This window comes from Stegostoma tigrinum, chromosome 10 (genome assembly GCF_030684315.1).
Source record: "Stegostoma tigrinum isolate sSteTig4 chromosome 10, sSteTig4.hap1, whole genome shotgun sequence".
Taxonomy (NCBI): Eukaryota; Metazoa; Chordata; class Chondrichthyes; order Orectolobiformes; family Stegostomatidae; genus Stegostoma; species Stegostoma tigrinum.
The window spans coordinates 46,278,196-46,297,707 of NC_081363.1; the positions used below are offsets into that span (position 1 = coordinate 46,278,196).

Genomic DNA, 19,512 nt, shown 5'->3' on the forward strand with positions numbered 1-19,512 from the left:
CTTACAGCACTAGATTACAGTCAGGGACACTGTAGGAGGAGCAGACTGCCTTCCCACCTCTGTTCTATTGCTGTGATAGATGTGGAGGCTGTTGAAGCCTCAAAAAGCAACAAACTCATGGCTTTCAAAAGATTTAACAGAGAGGAGGTTGTGCCCCTCACACTGTGGTTGGTTGGGAAATCCAAAAAACTGATTAAAGGGTAAAACTCACCTCCGAGACAAACAGGTTCCTGACCCTAGATCAGAAGCAGATCTATTTCAATGAAGTTCTGCCCGTTCACCTTATTTTTCACTTATTTTTTAGATATTTATAGCACTTTCTTTTAATTTAAAAGTTCCAAGATATTACTTTTATGTGAATTTTATAAAGATACTTGATATTATGGCTTTTTCTCCCACCACTAGTTTGGATTGTTTCAATTTGCTATAATTCAGTAACATTAATTTTTTAAAAAATAAATTATGTCAAACCATTTTTTCTCATTGCATGAGCTTCTTCACATTCCTACCTTCACCTAGAAACATTCATTTAAACATTTCCACCAGAGGTTATCAACATAGCTCAGTTATTTGCTGTTAGGAAGGACTTGTGTATGCAGACAGGGTTGACAGGGGTAGTTTTCTCTGCTATATTAGCACTCTACAACAATTCAGCTGGAAAATAGACACATTTATTGTCCCAGTGAGCAACTTGCACAAGACTAATGTCACTGCATATCTCCCACAAACAAAATTTTATTTTTAAATTGATAGTAAAAGGGACATTTTAAATAAAAGGCTTAACTTTTATTTAAAATAAATGCATTTATACATGTTTTCAAAATTAATGTTATGCTCCACATAGGAGTTGGTGGCACAATTTCAACTAGCTGTTACAATGAAACATGATATAATTAAGCAAGACTCAAAAAATTAATTTTCTTCTATTAAACTTTTAGTGTTACCTACGTATGCCTGCAAAAGCACATCAAAACTGAATATATTGTAAGCACATTCTGTAACTGATCTGTGATGCTATAGTTTAAAAACTGTACAATTATATAAAACTTGTGTTTTTACATTAGTTACATGAAAAAAACAAATACTTCATATAGAATTACTTCATAATGTACTGGAAAGATTTTATATTTTAAGAAAAACAAGGAGGTAACTAATGCTGGTGATTAAAACGGCTTCAAATAATACTATGAAGTGTAAAAAAAAAAGTTGGCAATATAAAGAACAATGTTAATGAAACTAATAACCAGACATTCAGGTAAGCAAGCTAAAACAATGAGCTTTTTTTTTTGTATTCCCAAACAAAACTACCTTCATTTCCAAAGTATCTGTAGTAGTCCTGGATTTGCGTTGGGGAGTTTTGCTTTTTTATTTTAGAATTTACAAACAATATCGAAGAGTTTGTTAACATTCTACATATTGTTTTACTGCACTTGACATTATACTTTGAGAGATAGCTTACAGATCATATTATATGGCTTGTTTCAAGGCAAATTTTGAAATAGATTTCCAACAAGGGGTCTCTAAAGTTGTGTGTCAGAAGGAGAGATCATGCCATTTCCAAAACTAGCTGGTTACTGTTAGTGCACATACAGTGTTAACTAATCTGGTAACTAAAACAAAAGTCCATGGTAAAAGATTACAGTACGAGGCGCTTGCTGGAATAAGCAGCATATGTTGAGTAACAGCACTCATTTCTTACAAAGGCATTTTAACGGCCTGGATATATTTTTCAATGATTTGCTGTCACATCCAACCACTGGTAAGCTTAAAGAACATATCTTCATCCAAGCTTTCATTCTGGTCTTTAGCTCGTGTCGACAAGAAAATGTAACCACCAATGAACTCATGAACTATCTTGCAGTCAATATCTCCACAGATAAAAGAAAGCCGAACGTCATCAGCAAATTCGACAGTCACCTAAACACAAATAAATGCGTTACATTTTCTATGATCCACCAGTATAACATACCTTCCTCTCTCCAATATGTCAAGTAAAACAACGAACGTAAAATATGAATTTCCACCTATAGGAGTCCCAAGAAAGAAATCACTGAAGCTTCCTTTTGCAGCAGATTTGTTGCCTTTTTTTAAAAATAAACATGCTTTACAATTTTTATTGAATACTGATACTCAATGCCATTTTTTTCAAATAACTGCCCATCCTTTAACAAGTTTTATTTAGGGAAAAGGTGCACCAAGAAATGAACTTGTCTCATACGAAAATGTTATTTTAATCCACTTGCTGTTTGATACTAAATCATCATTTTGTAAGCTGTACATTGGAAAATTAACTGATGAGTTGTGCAAAATGTAGATCTACTTAAGGGCAATGATAGGAGAGAACCAAGCGTAAAATATTGGAAGGATTAGAATTTGTTCCCCGTTTCCTGAAGTTTTCTGTTTCCTGCACCTCAACAATAAAGGTTGCAAGATCAGTTATAAATGTTCTTAAAACAAATTATTCCCATCCCATATGCTCTATATATTCTAACGATGTAACTAATAACTGATTAGAATTTATAATAATTTGTACTTTTTAATGTGTTTGGTTCATCTGAAATTAAAACTTGTAAAGAGATATTTCAATTTTGATTTTATTACTTCTACATGATGTCCGACTCGGTTGCTTGTCTTACAAAACCACTGATTAATATTAACAATACGAAATTCACATTGTGATAACATCCAAATTATAATAACTTAAGTTGCCGAGTTTCTTTAAAATGCAAAGGATTCAGTGCAATTCTAATTAAATCATACCATTTTGATCTCCCAATTTACGTTCCACTGTTTCATGTTGCTGAACCTCCACGTCTTGATTGCATCTCCTGTGCTCGAATCCATCCTGATCAATCTATTGTAGGTTATGCCAATCAGATCATCTTTCTTACTTCCTTGAAATCTAAATTGCAACATATATTTTATACCATTTTTATAGGAAAATTCAACAGATGGCAGCAAATATTATTTCTTAATAAACAAAACATTCAATACATTCTTCACGAATGCTATATATTGCAACAAACTAAAAGTACAACAATCTATTTAACGGATGTTACAAATTATTCTTTGAAAAAAAAACTTTTCATTTCACATTTATTTGCATCGAACATTTCAGCAAGATGCCAAGCCCATAAAAAGTGACCTACAAGTTCCCAGGTATGCAAGTGATCACACAGCAGAAGTTCTTAAATTAATTTTTAAATATCTGGTCTGTTTAAGAAAATCCAAATTTAAAAGATCAAATTTTTTATAACAGATTGTTCAAAATTAAAATTGCTTGTACAAGATCAAAATACAACATAACCAACCATTTTAAACAATAAAACTACTTTTGATAAAAATGAACAGTTCTTTTGAAAGAAAATCGTAATGACCAGTGTCAAGTAGACACCAGTTCACTCAACAGGTTTGGCTGCTGAAGTAGCAGCGATTCTACACAGTATCCTAGTCCAAAGAATAAGACTAATTGCAAAAAGGTATTTCTGTGAACAGATTTTCTCATATTTAAATGAGGTTTCAAAAGGCCCATTTGATAGTCAGTGTTGAACTTTTAAATATTAAATTTCATTCCAAGCCACTAGGGGCAGCACGGTGGCTCAGTGGTTAGCCCTGCAGCCCCTCAGCCCCAGAGATCTGGGTTTGAGCCCAGTGTTGGGCGACTGTGGAATTTGCATAGTTGCCCCATGTCTGCATGGGTTTCCTCTGGGTGCTACGGTTTCCTCTCCACAGTGTCAATATGTGCGGGTTAGGTGGATTGACCGTGCTAAATTGCCACTAGTGTCCAGGGATGTTTAAATTAGGTGGATTAGCAGTGGGAAATGCAGGGTTAGATGGATAGGGTAGGGGAGTGTCTCTGGGTGGGATACTCAGAGTCAGTGTGGATTTGTTGGGCCAAAATATCCTGTTTCCACACTGTAGGGATTCAATCTAAAAGAAATCGAAATCAGCCACAACTTCAGATATAACATTGCAGCCATGTATAAAACAAACATCATTCACTTTTCAGCCTAGAGTATGAATGACAGCAATTACTGTATTCAAAACAGCTAAGCAACACTCCAGGGAATTTCCACAGGATGTATCTCTCAAATATGTACTTAAGTGTTTCATTTTTGGTTTCTGCCTGCATTGCTGACCTTTCTGATGCAACTTTGGAAAACAAAATACTGGCACTCCAAGTAAAGACAATCTGCTTCTGAAGCATGTTAAAAGAAGGACGGGTTGACAAGTAGGTTGACTGTCTGACCACCTAAGGAGGATTATAACTTTATCAACAGTAAAGAAACAATAATTTCCATTACTCAATTTATTGATGATCTAATGGCTATAGAGGTAAAATCTCTGCATATTTCTCAAAAACTTGTGGCATAATTGTGTAACAACAAAATATATTATATTTCCAGGTCTAGGCCAATGCAAGTCACAACTTACTGGACAGTATATTTGGGGAAATGTGAAATTGTCCATTTTGGCAGATATAATAAAAAAGCATATTAGCTAAATGATGAGAAATTGCAGTGAGGTCTGGAGGCAATTGGGTATTCTGTTGCATGAATTAGAAAAAAGGCTGTAAAAATATGAAGGTACAGGAAATAACTAGAGAAACTACTACATCAGTTATTGGGAGGAACATTGAATATAAAACATACGAAAGTTATGCTTTAGCTGTTCAGGGCTCTGATGAGACTAAATTTGGAATAATGTGTATTGAACTGGTCTCCTCATTGAAGAAGCATGTAAATGTGCTGGAAACCGTTTGCAGATGGTTTACCAGACTGATTCCTGGAGTAGAGATAATGGGAACTACAGATGCTGGAGAATCCAAGATAACAAAGTGTGAAGCTGGATGAACACAGCAGGCCAAGCAGCATCTCAGGAGCACTGCTCCCGAGATGAGGCATTCCACTCCCGCACATCCCAGATGTCCGCGTTCTTCAAGGACCACAACATCCCCCCACCCCCGCAGTGGTCAAGAACGCTCTTGGCAGTGTCTCCCACATTTCCCGCAACACATCACCCCCGCAATAACTGCCCTAAGAGAATCCCCCTCATCATCACATACCACCCCACCAACCTCCGGATACAACGCATCATCCTCTGACCTTCCGCCATCTACAATCCGACACCACCACCCAAGACATTTTTCCATCCCCACCCTTGTCTGCTTTCTGGAGAGACCACTCTCTCCGTGACTCCCTTGTCCGCTCCACACACACCTCCAATCCCACCACACCTGGCACCTTCCCCTGCAACCGCAGGAAGTGCTACACTTGCCCCCCACACCTCCTCCCTCACCCCCATCCCAGGCCCCAAGATGACTTTCCATATTAAGCAGATGTTCACTTGCACAACTGCCAATGTAGTTTATTGTATCCACTGTACCCGGTGCGGCTTCCTCTACATTGGGGAAACCAAGCGGAGGCTTGGGGACCGCTTTGCAGAATACTTCCGCTCGGTTCGCAATAAACAACTGCACCTCCCAGTCGCAAACCATTTTAACTCCCCCCTCCCATTCCTCAGATGACATATCCATCATGGGCCTCCTGCAGTGCTACAATGATGCCACCCGAAGGTTGCAGGAACGGCAACTCCTATTCCGCTTGGGAACTCTGCAGCCCAATGGTATCAATGTGAACTTCACAAGCTTCAAAATCTCCCCCTCCCCCCACAGCATCCCAAAACCTGCCCAGCTCGTCCCCTCCCCCCACTGCATCACAAAACCAGCCCAGATCGTCCCTGCCTCCCTAACCTGTTCTTCCTCTCACCTAACCCCCCCCCCCCACCTCAAGCTGCACCTCCATTTCCCATCTACCAACCTCCTCCCCCCTCCTTGACTTGTCCGTCCTCCCTGGCCTGACCTATCCCCTCCCCACCTACACTCTCCTCTCCACCTATCTTCTCCTCTATCCATCTTCGGTCCACCTCCCCCTCTCTCCCTATTTATTTCAGAACCCTCTCCCCATCCCCTTCTCTGATGAAGGATCTCGGCCCGAAACATCAGCTTTTGTGCTCCTGAGATGCTGCTTGGCCTGCTGTGTTCATCCAGCTTCATAATTTGTTATCTTTGATTCCTGGAGTAGTTGGGTTGTTTTATGAGGAAATGTTGAGAAGGCTAGCTATGTATCTGCTGAAGTTTACAAGATTAACAGATGACTTGACTGAAACATTAAGGATTCTGAAAGGGTAGGTGTGGATATGTTTCATCTTTTGGGAGAATCTAGTAATAGGAGTCACTTTCAAAATGATGAGTCGCTCATTTAAAACTGTAATGATACAACGGCTTTATGTAGTATATTCTGTACTTTTTTCTTCCCCCAAGAGAGGTCTTGATCCATGGCTGATAAGCTAACTCTTCCAAGCCAATAAATAGCGTATGAGGCCTTGTGTTGTTATTTAAGGTTCGAACAATGGAAGCAGCATGAATGGGTGGAGTCAGGCTCCCACAGAATCAGGATTTTAGTTTAGCTTTCAGTAGTTGTTTTGAAGCTAGTGGTGGAAGCTGCTATCTCTCTCTCTCTCTCTCTCTCTCTCTGCTATAATTAAAAGCTTGGGTTCTCTCTCTACTGCCTGAATCACACATGAGACAATGTTTTACTAACTTTGCCTTTGCCAAGGGCGTATTTATGGGATTAGAACATAAGAACTAGGAGCAGGAGTAGGCCGTCCAGCCCTTCAAGCCTGCTCTGCCATTCAATAAAATCATGACTGATTTTTTCATGGACTCAGATCCATTTACCAGCGCTCTCACCGTATTCCTTAATTGTTTAAAAAATAGTCTAGGTTAGCTTTAAAAACGTTTACTTTCGTGCCAACTACTTCACTGGGCAAGGAATTCCATAGATTAACAACCCTCTAGGTGTAGAAGGTCCTTCTCAATTCAGTCCTAAATCTGTTCCCTCTAACCTTGTGGCTATGCCCCCTTGTCCTAGCTTCACTTGTCAGTGGAAACATCCTCTCTACTTCTATGTTATAGAAACATATACCATTATGAAGGAAACAGATAAGATCCCCCCCCTCAATCTTCTGAATTCCAATGAATATAATCCCAATCTACTCAGTCTCTCCTCATAAGGCAACCCCCGTCAAGTCCAGAATCAACCTGCTTTGCACCCCCTCCAGTGCCGATATATCCTTTCTCGAGTAAGGAGACCAAAACTGCACACAGTACTCCAGGTGTGGCCTCACCAGCATCTGGTACAGCTGCAACATAACCTCTGCTTTTAAACTCAATCCCTTTAGCTGCGAAGGACAAAATTCCATTTGCCTTCCTAATTGCTTGTTGTACCTGCATATCAACCTTCTGTGGTTCCTGCACAAGGACAACCAGGTCCCTCTGCATAGCAGCATGCTGCAACTTTTTACCATTCAAGTAATAATCCTTCTTACTATTACTCCTACCAAAATGAATGACTTGGTATTTATTTACATTGTATTCCATCTGCCAGACCTTTGCCCACTCACTCAATGTATCTACATTACTCTGCAAAGTTTCACAGTTCTCTGCACACTTTGCTCTACCACTCATCTTAGTGTTATCTGCAAACTTTGACACCCTACACATGGTCCCCAACTCCAAATCATTTATATAAATTGTAAATAGCTGCAGTCCCAACACTGATCCCTAAGGCACACTAGTCACTGATTGTCAGCCAGAATAGCACTCATTTATCCCCACTCTTTGCTTCCTGTTAGTCAACCAATCTTCTATCAATGCTAATACTTTATCCCTAATACCATGCATCCTCATCTTATGCAGCAGCCTCTTGTGCAGTACCGTGTCGAAGGCCTTTTGGAAAATCTAGGTACACCACATCCACTGGATCCCCACTGTCCACCTTGCTCATAATGTCTTCACAGTATTCCAAAAGATTTGTCAAGCATGACCGGCCCGTCATGAACCCGTGCTGCAGCTGTCCAACGGGACAATTTCCATCACGATGTCTTGCTATTTCTTCCTTGATACTTGACTCGAACTTCTGCCCCACTACAGAGGTTAAACTAACTGGTCTATAATTCCCAATCTTTTGTCTACCTTCCTTTTTAAACAGCGGCGTCACATGTGCATTTGCCAATTTGCTGGGACTGCCCCAGAGTCCAGCCAATTTTGGAAAATTACTGCCACTGCACCTGCTATTTCTCCCGCTATCTTTTAGTACCCTAGAATGCATTCCATCAGGGGCTGGAGACTTATCAATCCTTAGCTCCATTAGCTTGCCCAACACTACCTCTTCTGTAATAATGATTGTTTCCAGGTCCTCACCTACCTTCATCTCTTTGTCAATTACTGGCATGTCATTAGTGTCCTCCATTGTGAAGACCGATACAAAATACCTGTTCAATGCCTCAGCCATTTCATCATATCCCATAACTAAATTCCCCTTCTCATCCTCTAAAGGGCCAACGTTTACTTTAGCCAGTCTTTTTCGTTTTATACATTTATAGAAAAGTTTGCTATCTGTCTTTATATGCTGCACTAGTTTTTTCTCATGTTCTATCTTACTTTTCTTTATAGCTCTTTTTGTAGCTTCCTGTTGACCTTTAATGGTTTCCGAATTTTCTAATTTCATGCTGTTTTTGGCCACTTTGTATGCCTACTCTTTCAATTTGATAGGCACCCAGTCCTTCTTAGGCACTCACCCTAAAGGCTACCTTTACCGAGCTGGTTCAACCAATCTGCATGTAGATTAAAATCCCCCATGATAATTGTTGTACCATTTTTACAGGCATTAGTTACTTCTTTGTTTATTGCCCACCCCAATGTGATGTTATTATTTGTTGGCCTATAGACTATGCCTATCAGTGACTTTTTCCTCCTAGAATTTCTAATTTCTGCCCAAACGGATAACAGATGCTGTGGTTTAGTTGTAAATAATCTATTATTTTGTTAAGTTTTCCAATAGATTTAAAGTTATACCAATTCTTCTTAATTTTGTTTGTATTTTAACTACAGGGTTGGAATAAAGTTTGTTTTGCTTAAAGCCAAGCAGTGTAAGCAACTGAATTAAATCTGAAAAACAGTTCCTTATATTTGTATTTAAATAAAATAAACAGATCCTACCTCCTGGATATATTTGAAGGGGATTTGGTCTGGTCCATAAAAAAACACAATAAAATAGCAAGAATTGGCCGTTCAGCCCTATGAGCCTACTCTGGCGTTCAAATTGATCATGGCTGATCCTCTTCTCTCAAGGCCAATTTCCCATTTACACGTGATCTCTATTGATGCCTTAAAATGTAAAAAATTATCCATCCTTTTCAGATTTGCCCTCCACAGGCTTCTGTGGTAGAGAATATCACCGGTTCACTATCCTTTGGGTGAGGAAATATTTCCTTATCTCAGTGCTAAATGGTCTACCCCTTAACCCAAGACTGTGGCCCCTGGTTTTAGACTCCCCAGCTGCAGAAATCATCCTCTCTGCATCTGCATGGTTAAGGTCTGGTCACATTTTATATGTTTCAGTCAGATGCCTTCTCATCCTTTTAAACTTGAGTGAGAACAGGTCCAGTCTAATCAATTGCTCATTAGACAGTCCTGCAATCTCCATTATCAACCTAGTAAACTTCCAATGCAATCCCTCTACGTTAAGTATCCTTTCTTATGTAAAGAGATCAAAGTTGCACACAATACTTCAGGCATGGTCTCACCATTACTAGTATTACTAGTGTAAGACATTCCTATTTCAGAACTCAAATCTCTTGCCATGAAGGCCGATATAACACTGCTTTGTTACTTGCTTGCTGCACCTGTCTACTTTCACTGGGGATGTCAGTTAGCTTGGTTGGCTGGACAGCTGGTTTGCAATACAGTGATGCCAAAAGTATGAGTTTCATTCAGCACTAACTGCCGTTACCTTGAAGGATGCCCCTTTTCAACCTCGCCCCTCACCTGACCCTCCGGTTAAACAATCGCTAACTTCTCTAATGAGAGCGCAGCCCTATGGTCTGGTAAGATTATGACAATTTTACCATTAATTTCATTGGCTGGTGTATAAGGACACCGTGATCCCATTGTACATCCATAGTTGTCAATATCACTATTTATGTAATGCTCTTTCTTTCTGTTTCTCATGCCGCAGTGTATAACTGCACATTTAGCCAAGCTGTACAGCATCTGCCAAACGTTTGCCCACTCAATGTGCTTAAACCAACTTGAAGCCTCCTTGCACCCTCCTCACAGTGCACAATTCTGCCAAGTTGTGTGTCATCAGCAAACTGGAAAGATTACATTTGGTTCCCTCATCTGGGTCATATATATTGTGACTAACTGGGGCCCAAACACTGATTCTTGTTGGAAAAAGCCCCATTTATTCCCACTCTGTTTCCTTGTCTGTCAAGATATTCTTGATGCAATATATTACCCCCAAAACCAACTGCTTTAAAAAAAAACTCTGCCCACTAACCTCTTAAGACATTAGCAAGAGAATTCAGAAAATTTAAATAGACTCTACTCACTTTCTCTCCCTTATCTATTCAGTGAGTTACATCCTCAAGGAACCCCACTAGATTTGTCAAGGATCATTTGCCTATCATAAACCCATAATTTCAAATGTTCTGTTATCAAGTCTTCTATTGGTCTGTAAATTGCTTCTTCTCCCCATCTCCTTTTTTTAAAATAGTGCAGCTACATTTCCCATGCTCCAATCTGTAGGAACTGCACCAGGGTCTATATAATTTAGGAAGATGACAGCCAATGCATCCAATACTTCCAAAGAGATGAGGCAAATTATTTTCTCACCGAAGGCCACTTGTCTTTGGAGCTGCCTTTCAGAAAAGGCAATTCAAGCAGTCTTTGAATATTTTTAAGGCAAAGGCAGGTAGATTCATGTGGGGGGTGTGGTTGGAAGATTATCAGAGATTGGCAAGAATGTGGATGTGATGCTGCAATCAGGTTATCCATGTTGTAATTAAATAGTGGAGTAGGTTCAAGAGACTGAATAGCCTATCCCGTACTTTATTCACATGTTTGTGTTTGTATGTTCTTAAGCACATCGGAAATATGGAATAGATGCCATGGACATATGTAGCTTTCATTTATCCTCTCAGGGACTGTATTTGAATTTGAACCTACAGATTAGAAACTGCAATGAATACAATCAAAATCCATACCCTTCCAATTTTCTGTCCAGAGCAACTAAATGCCATGTGAGCAATGGATGTCATCGCCTGGTATATGCCAACAGTTTACCACTATCTTGTGGCAGGCAGGAATTTAAATAATAGAACATAGAACATTAAAGCACAGTACAGGCCCTTCAGCCCTCAATGTTGTGCCAACCTGTCGTACCGATCTCAAGCCCATCTAACCCACACTATTCCATGTACGTCCATATGCTTATCCAAAGACGACTTAAGTGTACCTAAAGTTGGCGAATCTACTACCGTTGCAGACAAAGCGTTCCATTCCCTTACTACTCTGAGTAAAGAAACTACCTCTGACATCTGTCCTATATCTTTCACTCCTCAATTTAAAGCCGCTTGTGCTCGCCGTCACCGTCCTAGGAAAAAGGGTCTCCCTATCCACCCTATCTAACCCACTGATTATTTTATATGTTTCAATTAAGTCACCTCTCAACCTTCTTCTCTCTAACGAAAACAGCCTCAAGTCCCTCAGCCTTTCCTCGTAAGACCTTCCTTCCAGACCAGGCAACATCCTAGTAAATCTCCTCTGCAGCCTTTCCAAAGCTTCCATATCTCAATGTCATCGAATAATTTGCAAAAACATCTGGCAACTTGGTAAGATAGTTACATATTTGTCAAATAGGAGATTATATAAAATGTTTTCTGACGTAACTGGTGAATGTGGCCTCACAGCAGCTACAGACTCATGACCCACAGAGGACGGGACAGATTACTTGGGGTCAATGAAGGTAGGGGAAGGAAAAGAAATCTGTAATATATTTATTGAAATCATTGGAATGTATTCAGCTAATGTTATTATTGAAACAGAGCCAGTCAAGTTCCAAATTTTCCTTGAATAAAAGGCAACTTTAAGGATACACTAAAGCTCTAGCCGCATCCTATCCTCTGAAGAAAACTTCTCTTTAGTTGATGACACATCATAGCACAAGAAACATGGCTTATTTAAAAATCGATATAATGGAAATTTCAATGGCTGCCAACGGTTGGTACAAGTCTTTTAATGAAAAGTTACAAATAATTGCAAGCATTCAAAGTTTGAAACATGACAGCCAGAGACTTCTTCCCAGGGTGGAGGTAGCTATTACGAGGAGGGCATAGATTTAAAGTATGTGGAGGTAGATACAGCGGAGATGTCAGAGATAGATTCTCTACTCAGTGTTAAGGGCGTGGAATGCATTGCTGGAGAGGGTTGTGGAGTTGGCCTCATTAGGGGCATTAAGCGGCTATTAGACAGGCATATGGATGGCAGTATAAGGTAGGGGTGGAGGTTAGAGAGACCTTAGGTTTAGGGTAAAAGTTTGGCACAACATCATGAGCTGTACTGTTCTATGTTCTATGAATGGAAGCATTCAGATTGTTATACACATAATTTACAAATGTGTTACAGGTTTAAACACCATTACCTTGCAATGAAGTGTGTGATACCAAATTCAGGAAGTGACTGCCAAGCCTGGATAAACCTCATCTTCGCTTCAATGAGACTCATCTGAGCTACATTCTGATGGGCCTCAAGGATTCTAGCAGAGATCTAGAAAAAAAAAATACAAAATTATAAATCATTAATTTTCTTAGCTATGGATATCCGAACAGCACTGAACACCAAGCAGAAAGAAGGAATGGCAAAAACCCGAGTGATAAGGTTAGAAACATGGACACGTCTAGGTCTAAAAAAAGTTAGTTTTCTTTCTTTTAAAAAGAGAACATTCACAACCAGAAAAAACATCCACTGTCACATGATCACAGGTCAACCAAACTGGCAGCTGTGAATTCACGTAAACAGGTCTTACACTTATATTAACATCTTTTATCTCAGAATTCATTTCCTCCAAGACATGTTAATGTCAAGGACTGAACACACTTTAATATCAATTCTTCAGTGCCAGATTTTTTAAAGACTAAGCTTGCAATATTCTCATTTACTGATTTTCCATTATTTGCCACTTTGCATCCAGTGGAGGTTTTCACTTCAATATTGACATTTAACATTTCTGACACACAAAGAAACCCACATACATAACACGAAAACATTCATCCCATCACAGTGACTGAACTGTCCACTTACCAAATCCCTTACATAGCCTGGCTGAAGAGGGCAGCATGAAGAGGGAAAGGAAGTTGAAAGAAAATGCAGTGAGAATAAGGCAACAAAAGCGCTTAAACAGCTTTTCACACCCATCCATCTGCCTCCCACCCACTCAGGGAAAAACAAAATGAATTTCTAATATTTCTGCAACTTCTATAAAGATGAAATGATAAACACTCAATGCAAAAAGAATCCAATGAAAAAATATCAACATAAATTTTCTATTGAGAATACTCTTCAATTCCCAAGTAGTTAACACTTTTTTTGTTTTGGGACGTATGTACCATAAATGTACTATTTGCAAAAGGTGTATTAAACTAAAATGTCTGCACTGGTTTAAACTACATAACTAAGTTTAAGAACAGAGTAAAATAATAATTAAACTTTTAGAAAACAATTACTGGAATTAAATGAGTAAACTCAAATATGGTAGCACATTTACATATCAAATAAGAAAGAACTAATGTCTGCCATGTGCTCTTCACATGTCTTTCTGAATTATTGACTTTAGGAATACAAAAATAGTTTCTTTGTAAGTATATTTTTAGCTAAAAATATACTAAGGCCTTACACACATCTCATGGAAAGCACAAGTGATTAATATTCTGTAAATGAGAATATAGTTCACATTTGACCTTGAAAATAAATGGCACTTTGCTTTGTAGACCTTCCTTCCCTAAGAGTATACATACGTGACTTTGGATGTCAAAAATACAATTTCAAAATTTGAGGATTATCCAGAAACAAGAGCTTTGGCCAATAGTGCTGAGACTCTTGAAGATTTTACGGCTACCAGTGGAATTCGTTGCATGGATCCATTTGCAATTAAATGTGGATAATATGAGGCAATATATTTGAGAAGGATATTTTCTGAGTCATCAAGGAATATTGCACACAAGCAGTGCGACATGAGGTTCCGCTCAAGGTGATTATTCAAAGAAAGTACAAGTGGAAATGTCCAACAACATGAATGGTAAGTTTATAAACAGCATCAGGCAGGGTCACAAACTAAAATGTTAGAACAGTCAACAGACACTGCCAGGGCTTGAAAACTTTGCATTTATTTCAGATTTTCTTATTAAGAAACAATAATGCCAGGTATGGGAAACTTTAATTTAGAAAAGCAATAAAAAAGTGGATGCTGGAAATCTGAAAAAGACAAATGCAAGAAGTATAGCAGATTTGGCACCAGTGAGCCTTACGTCAGTTGTTTGTAAAGTGTTGGAAAAGGTTATAAGGGATAGGGTTTATAATCATCTATAAAAGACTAAATTGATTAGGGATAGTCAGCACGGTTTTGTGAAGGGAAGGTCATGCCTCACAAACCTTATTGGAGTTCTTTGAGAAGGTGGCCAAACAGGTAGATGAGAGTAAACCGCTTGATGTGGTGTATATGGATTTCAGGAAGGCGTTCGATAAGGCTCCCCACAATAGGCTACGTATGAAATGCGGAGGAATGGAATTGTGGGAGATATAGCAGTTTGGATCAGAAATTGGCTTGCTGAAAGGGTGGTAGTTGATGGGAAATGTTCATCCTGGAGACCAGTTACTAGTGGCGTACCGCAAGGTTCGGTGTTGGGTCCACTGCTGTTTGTTTTTTTTATAAATGACCTGGATGAGGGCGTAGAAGGATGGGTTAGTAAATTTGCAGACGACACTAAGGTCGGTGGAGTTGTGGATAGTGACGAAGGATGCTGTAGGTTGCAAAGAGACATAGATAAGCTGCAGAGCTGGGCTGAGAGGTGGCAAATGGAGTTTAATGCAGGCAAGTGTGAGGTGATGCACTTTGGTAGGAGTAACCGGAAGGCAAAGTACAGGGCTAATGGTAAGATTCTTAGCAGTGTAGATGAGCAGAGAGATCTCGGCGTCCATGTAGATAGATCCTTGAAAGTTGCCACCCAGGTTGACAGGGCTGTTAAGGCGGCATACAGTGTTTTAACTTTTATTAATAGAGGGATCGAGTTCCGGAACCAAGAGGTTATGGTGAAGCTGTAGAAAACTCTGGTGCGGCCGCACTTGGAGTATTGTGTACAGTTCTGGTCACCGCATTATAAGGAGGATGTGGAAGCTTTGGAAAGGGTGCAGAGGAGATTTACTAGGATGTTGCCTGGTATGGAGGAAAGGTCTTACGAGGAAAGGCTGTAGAGAGTAGTAAGGGAATGGAACGCTTTGCCTGCAATGGTAGTAGATTCGCCAACTTTAGGTACATTTAAGTCATCATTGGACAAGCATATGGACGTACATGGAATAGTATAGGTTAGATGGGCTTGAGATCGGTATGACAGGTCGGCACAACATCGAGGGCTGAAGGGCCTGTACTGTGCTGTAATGTTCTATGTCTATGTAAATATAGAAAAAGAAATTGGCTTAACATGGACATGAAATGTTAACACAATGTTGATACTCAAGATACTGAGGCTATTTCCATTAGAGAAGAAAAAGCTAAGAGGACATTTAATAAACATCATTGCTGCAGGGTGTTGGGAGAGTACAGCGGAAACAAAGTGTTGAGGATCATTAATTTATGTCACTAGGAGCAAAAAGAAAAGCTTCATATTGTTACAGTCATACAGCATAGAAAGAGACCCTTCAGTCCAACTGTCCCCTCCAACCAAGTCTCCCAAACTAAACTAGCCTCAATTGCCTGCATTTGGCTGATATCCCTCTAATTTCCTTTTCATGTACCTATCCAAATGTCTTTTACATGTTGTAACTATATCTGCATCTACCACTTCCTCTGGCAGCTTATTCCCCACATAAACCACCATCTGTGTGAAAAAGTTGTCCCTCAGGCCCCTTTCAAATCTTTCTCCTCTCACCTTAAAATTATGCACTCTAGTGTTGAACTTTACTTTGCTATGCCCCTCACAAATTTATAAAGCTGAGGTCACACCTCAATCTCCTATGCTGCAGTGAAAACATGCCAGTTTACCCAACCTCTCCTTAGAATTCAAACCCTCCAGTCCTAGTGACATCCTTGTAAATATTTTCTGCACCCTCTCCAATTTAATAGTCTCCTTCCCACAGCAGGGCAACTAGAACTGTACACAGTACTCCAAAAGTGGCCTCTGCAATGTCCAGCACAACCTCAGCATGACATCCCAACTCTTAAATGCTATGAGACAGTGGTCCTTCTGAAAGCGACAGGGCAAAGCAAATGTGAAAATATTTCAGAGATGACTACAGTATACAACAGCAAGCAAATTCTGGCTAAAATTCTATGAGACCCTTGTGTATTAGAGTGCAAGCAATTCAGAACTTTTGACTCTAGCCCCATGAACTGAATTTAGCATTATCTCGTTAGCTAATAAGCATACATTCCAGAAATTCTCCAAATGCTCACAACAGGCTAATCCCTGTTTTTCTACAACTAATTGACAGCTTGTAATAATTACGTTTAATAAGCAATTATTTGATTTTAGGGGCAGCAGAATAAAGGGACTACAAAAAGCAGTGACAGTCCTCTGAAAAAAATCAATCTCCATTCACAGTAATAAACTGAAAATCCTTAGCTCCAAACAACACAATGGGAAATATTCCCTGCGTAAACAATCCTGCAGATATCGACAAAAGTTTAATAAATAAAACTTGAATTTGCATGTTCGACTGATAATTCTACTCTGAAACTAGGCAGACAATTTAAAATATAACCTAGTGTTTCCAAAACTGAGAAGAGGAGAAGTTTCTTTATCTAGACAGTGGTGAGTGATGGAATTCAGTGTCTCTGAAAGTGGTTGAGCCAAAACTATGTATTTTCAAGAAGGAGGTAGATGTAGCTCTTGTGGCTAGAAGGATCAAAAAATTTTGGGGAGAGGGATGGTGAGGGCAGTATATAAAATAACACCATGGTATCCCACTACCAAGTCACTATTTAGTTAGAGGTAGGCAGTCCTTGACACTGATCCAGCTCCCTGCGAACCACCTCTTAGACTGGACAGGATGCCTGACATGCTTACCTGTCAGCTAGTGCTCCCTGACTGGGCCAGATTAACAGCTCCAATCAGGGAATTCTTATTCTATGAGGTATGCCTGGACTCGTTACAATCACAACATCCCTCCCCCTCTGAGTTGGAGGACCTAGGCCAGTTCCTCTTTTTGTAGCTTCTCCTGGGGCGTTTAAGCACCGGATCAGGTTGTTCCAACTCTGCCGCTGACACGGGTGACAGGTAATGCATAGTAACTCACCTCTCATACCCGCATCTGGGAAGAAATTAATTCTCTTCTTCAGGTAGCAAAGGTGTTGAGGTGGTGACATCTGCTGTTTCTATCTCAGATTCCAAGACACCTTCAATACTTGGAGAGGGAGAACCCATGGGTTCCGGAATAGTTGGAAAGGCTGTTGAGGAGCCAGCACATTTTGTTGGGGAGCTGCCGGTGGTAATTCTTGTCCTTTTTGGCACTCTGGGCACCAACATAGCTATGTCTGCATCCAATCCTGGCCACCAGACATAACTTCTCACCAACATCTTCATATTGGAAACCCCTGGATGACCCTGGTGGAGGCCAGCTAGTATACAGCAGTGGCCTTTGTTCAGAACAATCAGTCTTACTCCCCATAATAATATGCCGTCCTCTACGGTGATCTGGTCTCTCTGGTCCAAAAAGTTTTCAATCCTGGTTGTTGCAGTACTTTGGTTCCCACCATAATCACCAGCTGTTTCTGTTTTGCCAGGACCAGATGATCTTTCTGCATTCTGATTGGAAGTGTGTCAAGATAATTTAAAACCATCATGGACTCTTTCAGTGCACTGGTGGTGTATCTGATGGCAGGAGGTAGCTCAATGCATCCTATTTGCTACTTAGCCGCCCTGACTATGTTCCAACTTGTAATCATGTGCACCAAGTGCTAGAGCCCACCACTGAATTCAGCTTGACACTATGGGCAGCACTGTCTTGTCCTCTTTAAGCAGGTCTATTAGGGTTGCGATCCACTACTATTACAAATGTACATCTGTAAAAGATATTGGTGTAACATCCTGACTCCAAATGTGACCACTAAACCTTTCTTGTCCATCTGGACTTATTTACACTTTATGTTAGCCAAAGTCCTGAATGCATTCACTATAGGGTATTCCTCTCCATTGGGCCAACTATGAACTAATACTACTGTGATGCTTTGTGGGGAGGCATTGTATGTCATTTCCTTCTGATTTCTTCCCCTACTTTTGCCTGTAAGACAAATGGCACAGGACAGGCCTTGCAGAATCATATAACTGCTTCCTGGTCAACATGAAAAGTGGCCGTGACCTTCCTGAAGTGTCTGGGTATTTAATTAGGATTTCACTCAGGCAACCATTTTCTAATTGAAAAATGTTGAGATAATATAGAAAATCTCTCTCAACCAGTGCTGCCCAAGCTTTGGCTGTTTAGGTCATGCCCACATTTTTAAATAAACTTATGCAATTTAAAAAAAAAGTAACTACATGTCTTTTAGGATTAGATTAGACCCAATATTTCATCTCCCAATCCTATTTTGCAAGCTACAGTTTCAGAAACCCTAGTATAACCAGTCATCACACCTGACATTTGTAATATTTTTCAGAGACTTCCCAAACTAAGAATCTATCACAGTGAGCATGGATGTTTTACTCATCGTTTACAAGTATAAACATTCACCTTCTTCTGATTAAACAATCTGTCCTTCTACCTCCCACTTTACTCATAACACAGAAGCCATCACAATTCAGAACAGGTGATAAGAGTCACAGAGTTATACAGCACAAAAACAGATCCTTCAGTCTAACTCATCTGCACCGACCAGATATCCTAAACTGATCTAGTCCCATTCGCCAGCATTTGGCTCATATTCCTCTTAGCACTTCTTATTCACTTGCTCATCCAGATGCCTTTAAAATGATGTAATTATACTGGCCTCTATCATTTCTTCTGGCAGCTAATTTCTTTCTCCCTCTAATTTATTCAAAATTGGGCTCAATCCCTAAACTTTAATCCTACAAAAGCCTGCATTTGCAACAGAAGATGTTTATTTTGAAAAATAAATGATCAAACCATAAAAAAAACAGAAGCATGTGTCAGATGAATGTTTATAGCTCTGGACTTTGTAACTTTGGATTTGAGCATTGCTGTGCAAGGTCTGAACAGATATCCTGTGCACGATCTCCTATATTGCAGAATATTTCTGGTGACTCATTCTGCTGGATAATATCAAGGAATACAAAAGCTCATTTTATATCAATTCACAGTGGTTTGGTGTAAAACAGATTTTCTCTTTCCTGTTTTTTTGTCATTGTAAGACTTCTGCCAACAGGAAGGAAATGTTACATGGC

The 19,512-nt window shown here is 39.7% G+C and overlaps 1 protein-coding gene across 9 annotated transcripts in view; it reads right to left on the bottom strand.

Annotated features, from left to right (window-relative positions):
• Positions 1-556: 556 nt before the first annotated feature.
• fermt2 (FERM domain containing kindlin 2) overlaps positions 557-19,512 on the bottom strand; it is a 146,526-nt gene continuing 127,570 nt past the window's right edge. For 6 of the 9 annotated variants that reach the window (XM_048537515.2, XM_048537508.2, XM_048537509.2 and 3 more), the window contains 4 exons: positions 13,205-13,225; positions 12,546-12,670; positions 2,761-2,902; positions 558-1,917 (listed from right to left, as the gene is read on the bottom strand). In XM_048537515.2, the coding sequence (XP_048393472.2) occupies positions 1,744-1,917; positions 2,761-2,902; positions 12,546-12,670; positions 13,205-13,225 (462 nt within the window). In that variant the 3' untranslated portion in view covers positions 558-1,743. Of the gene's footprint in view, positions 1,918-2,760; positions 2,903-12,545; positions 12,671-13,204; positions 13,226-19,512 lie in introns of all 9 variants that reach the window. The other 3 variants (XM_048537516.2, XM_048537514.2, XM_059649158.1) reach the window with 2 other exon arrangements.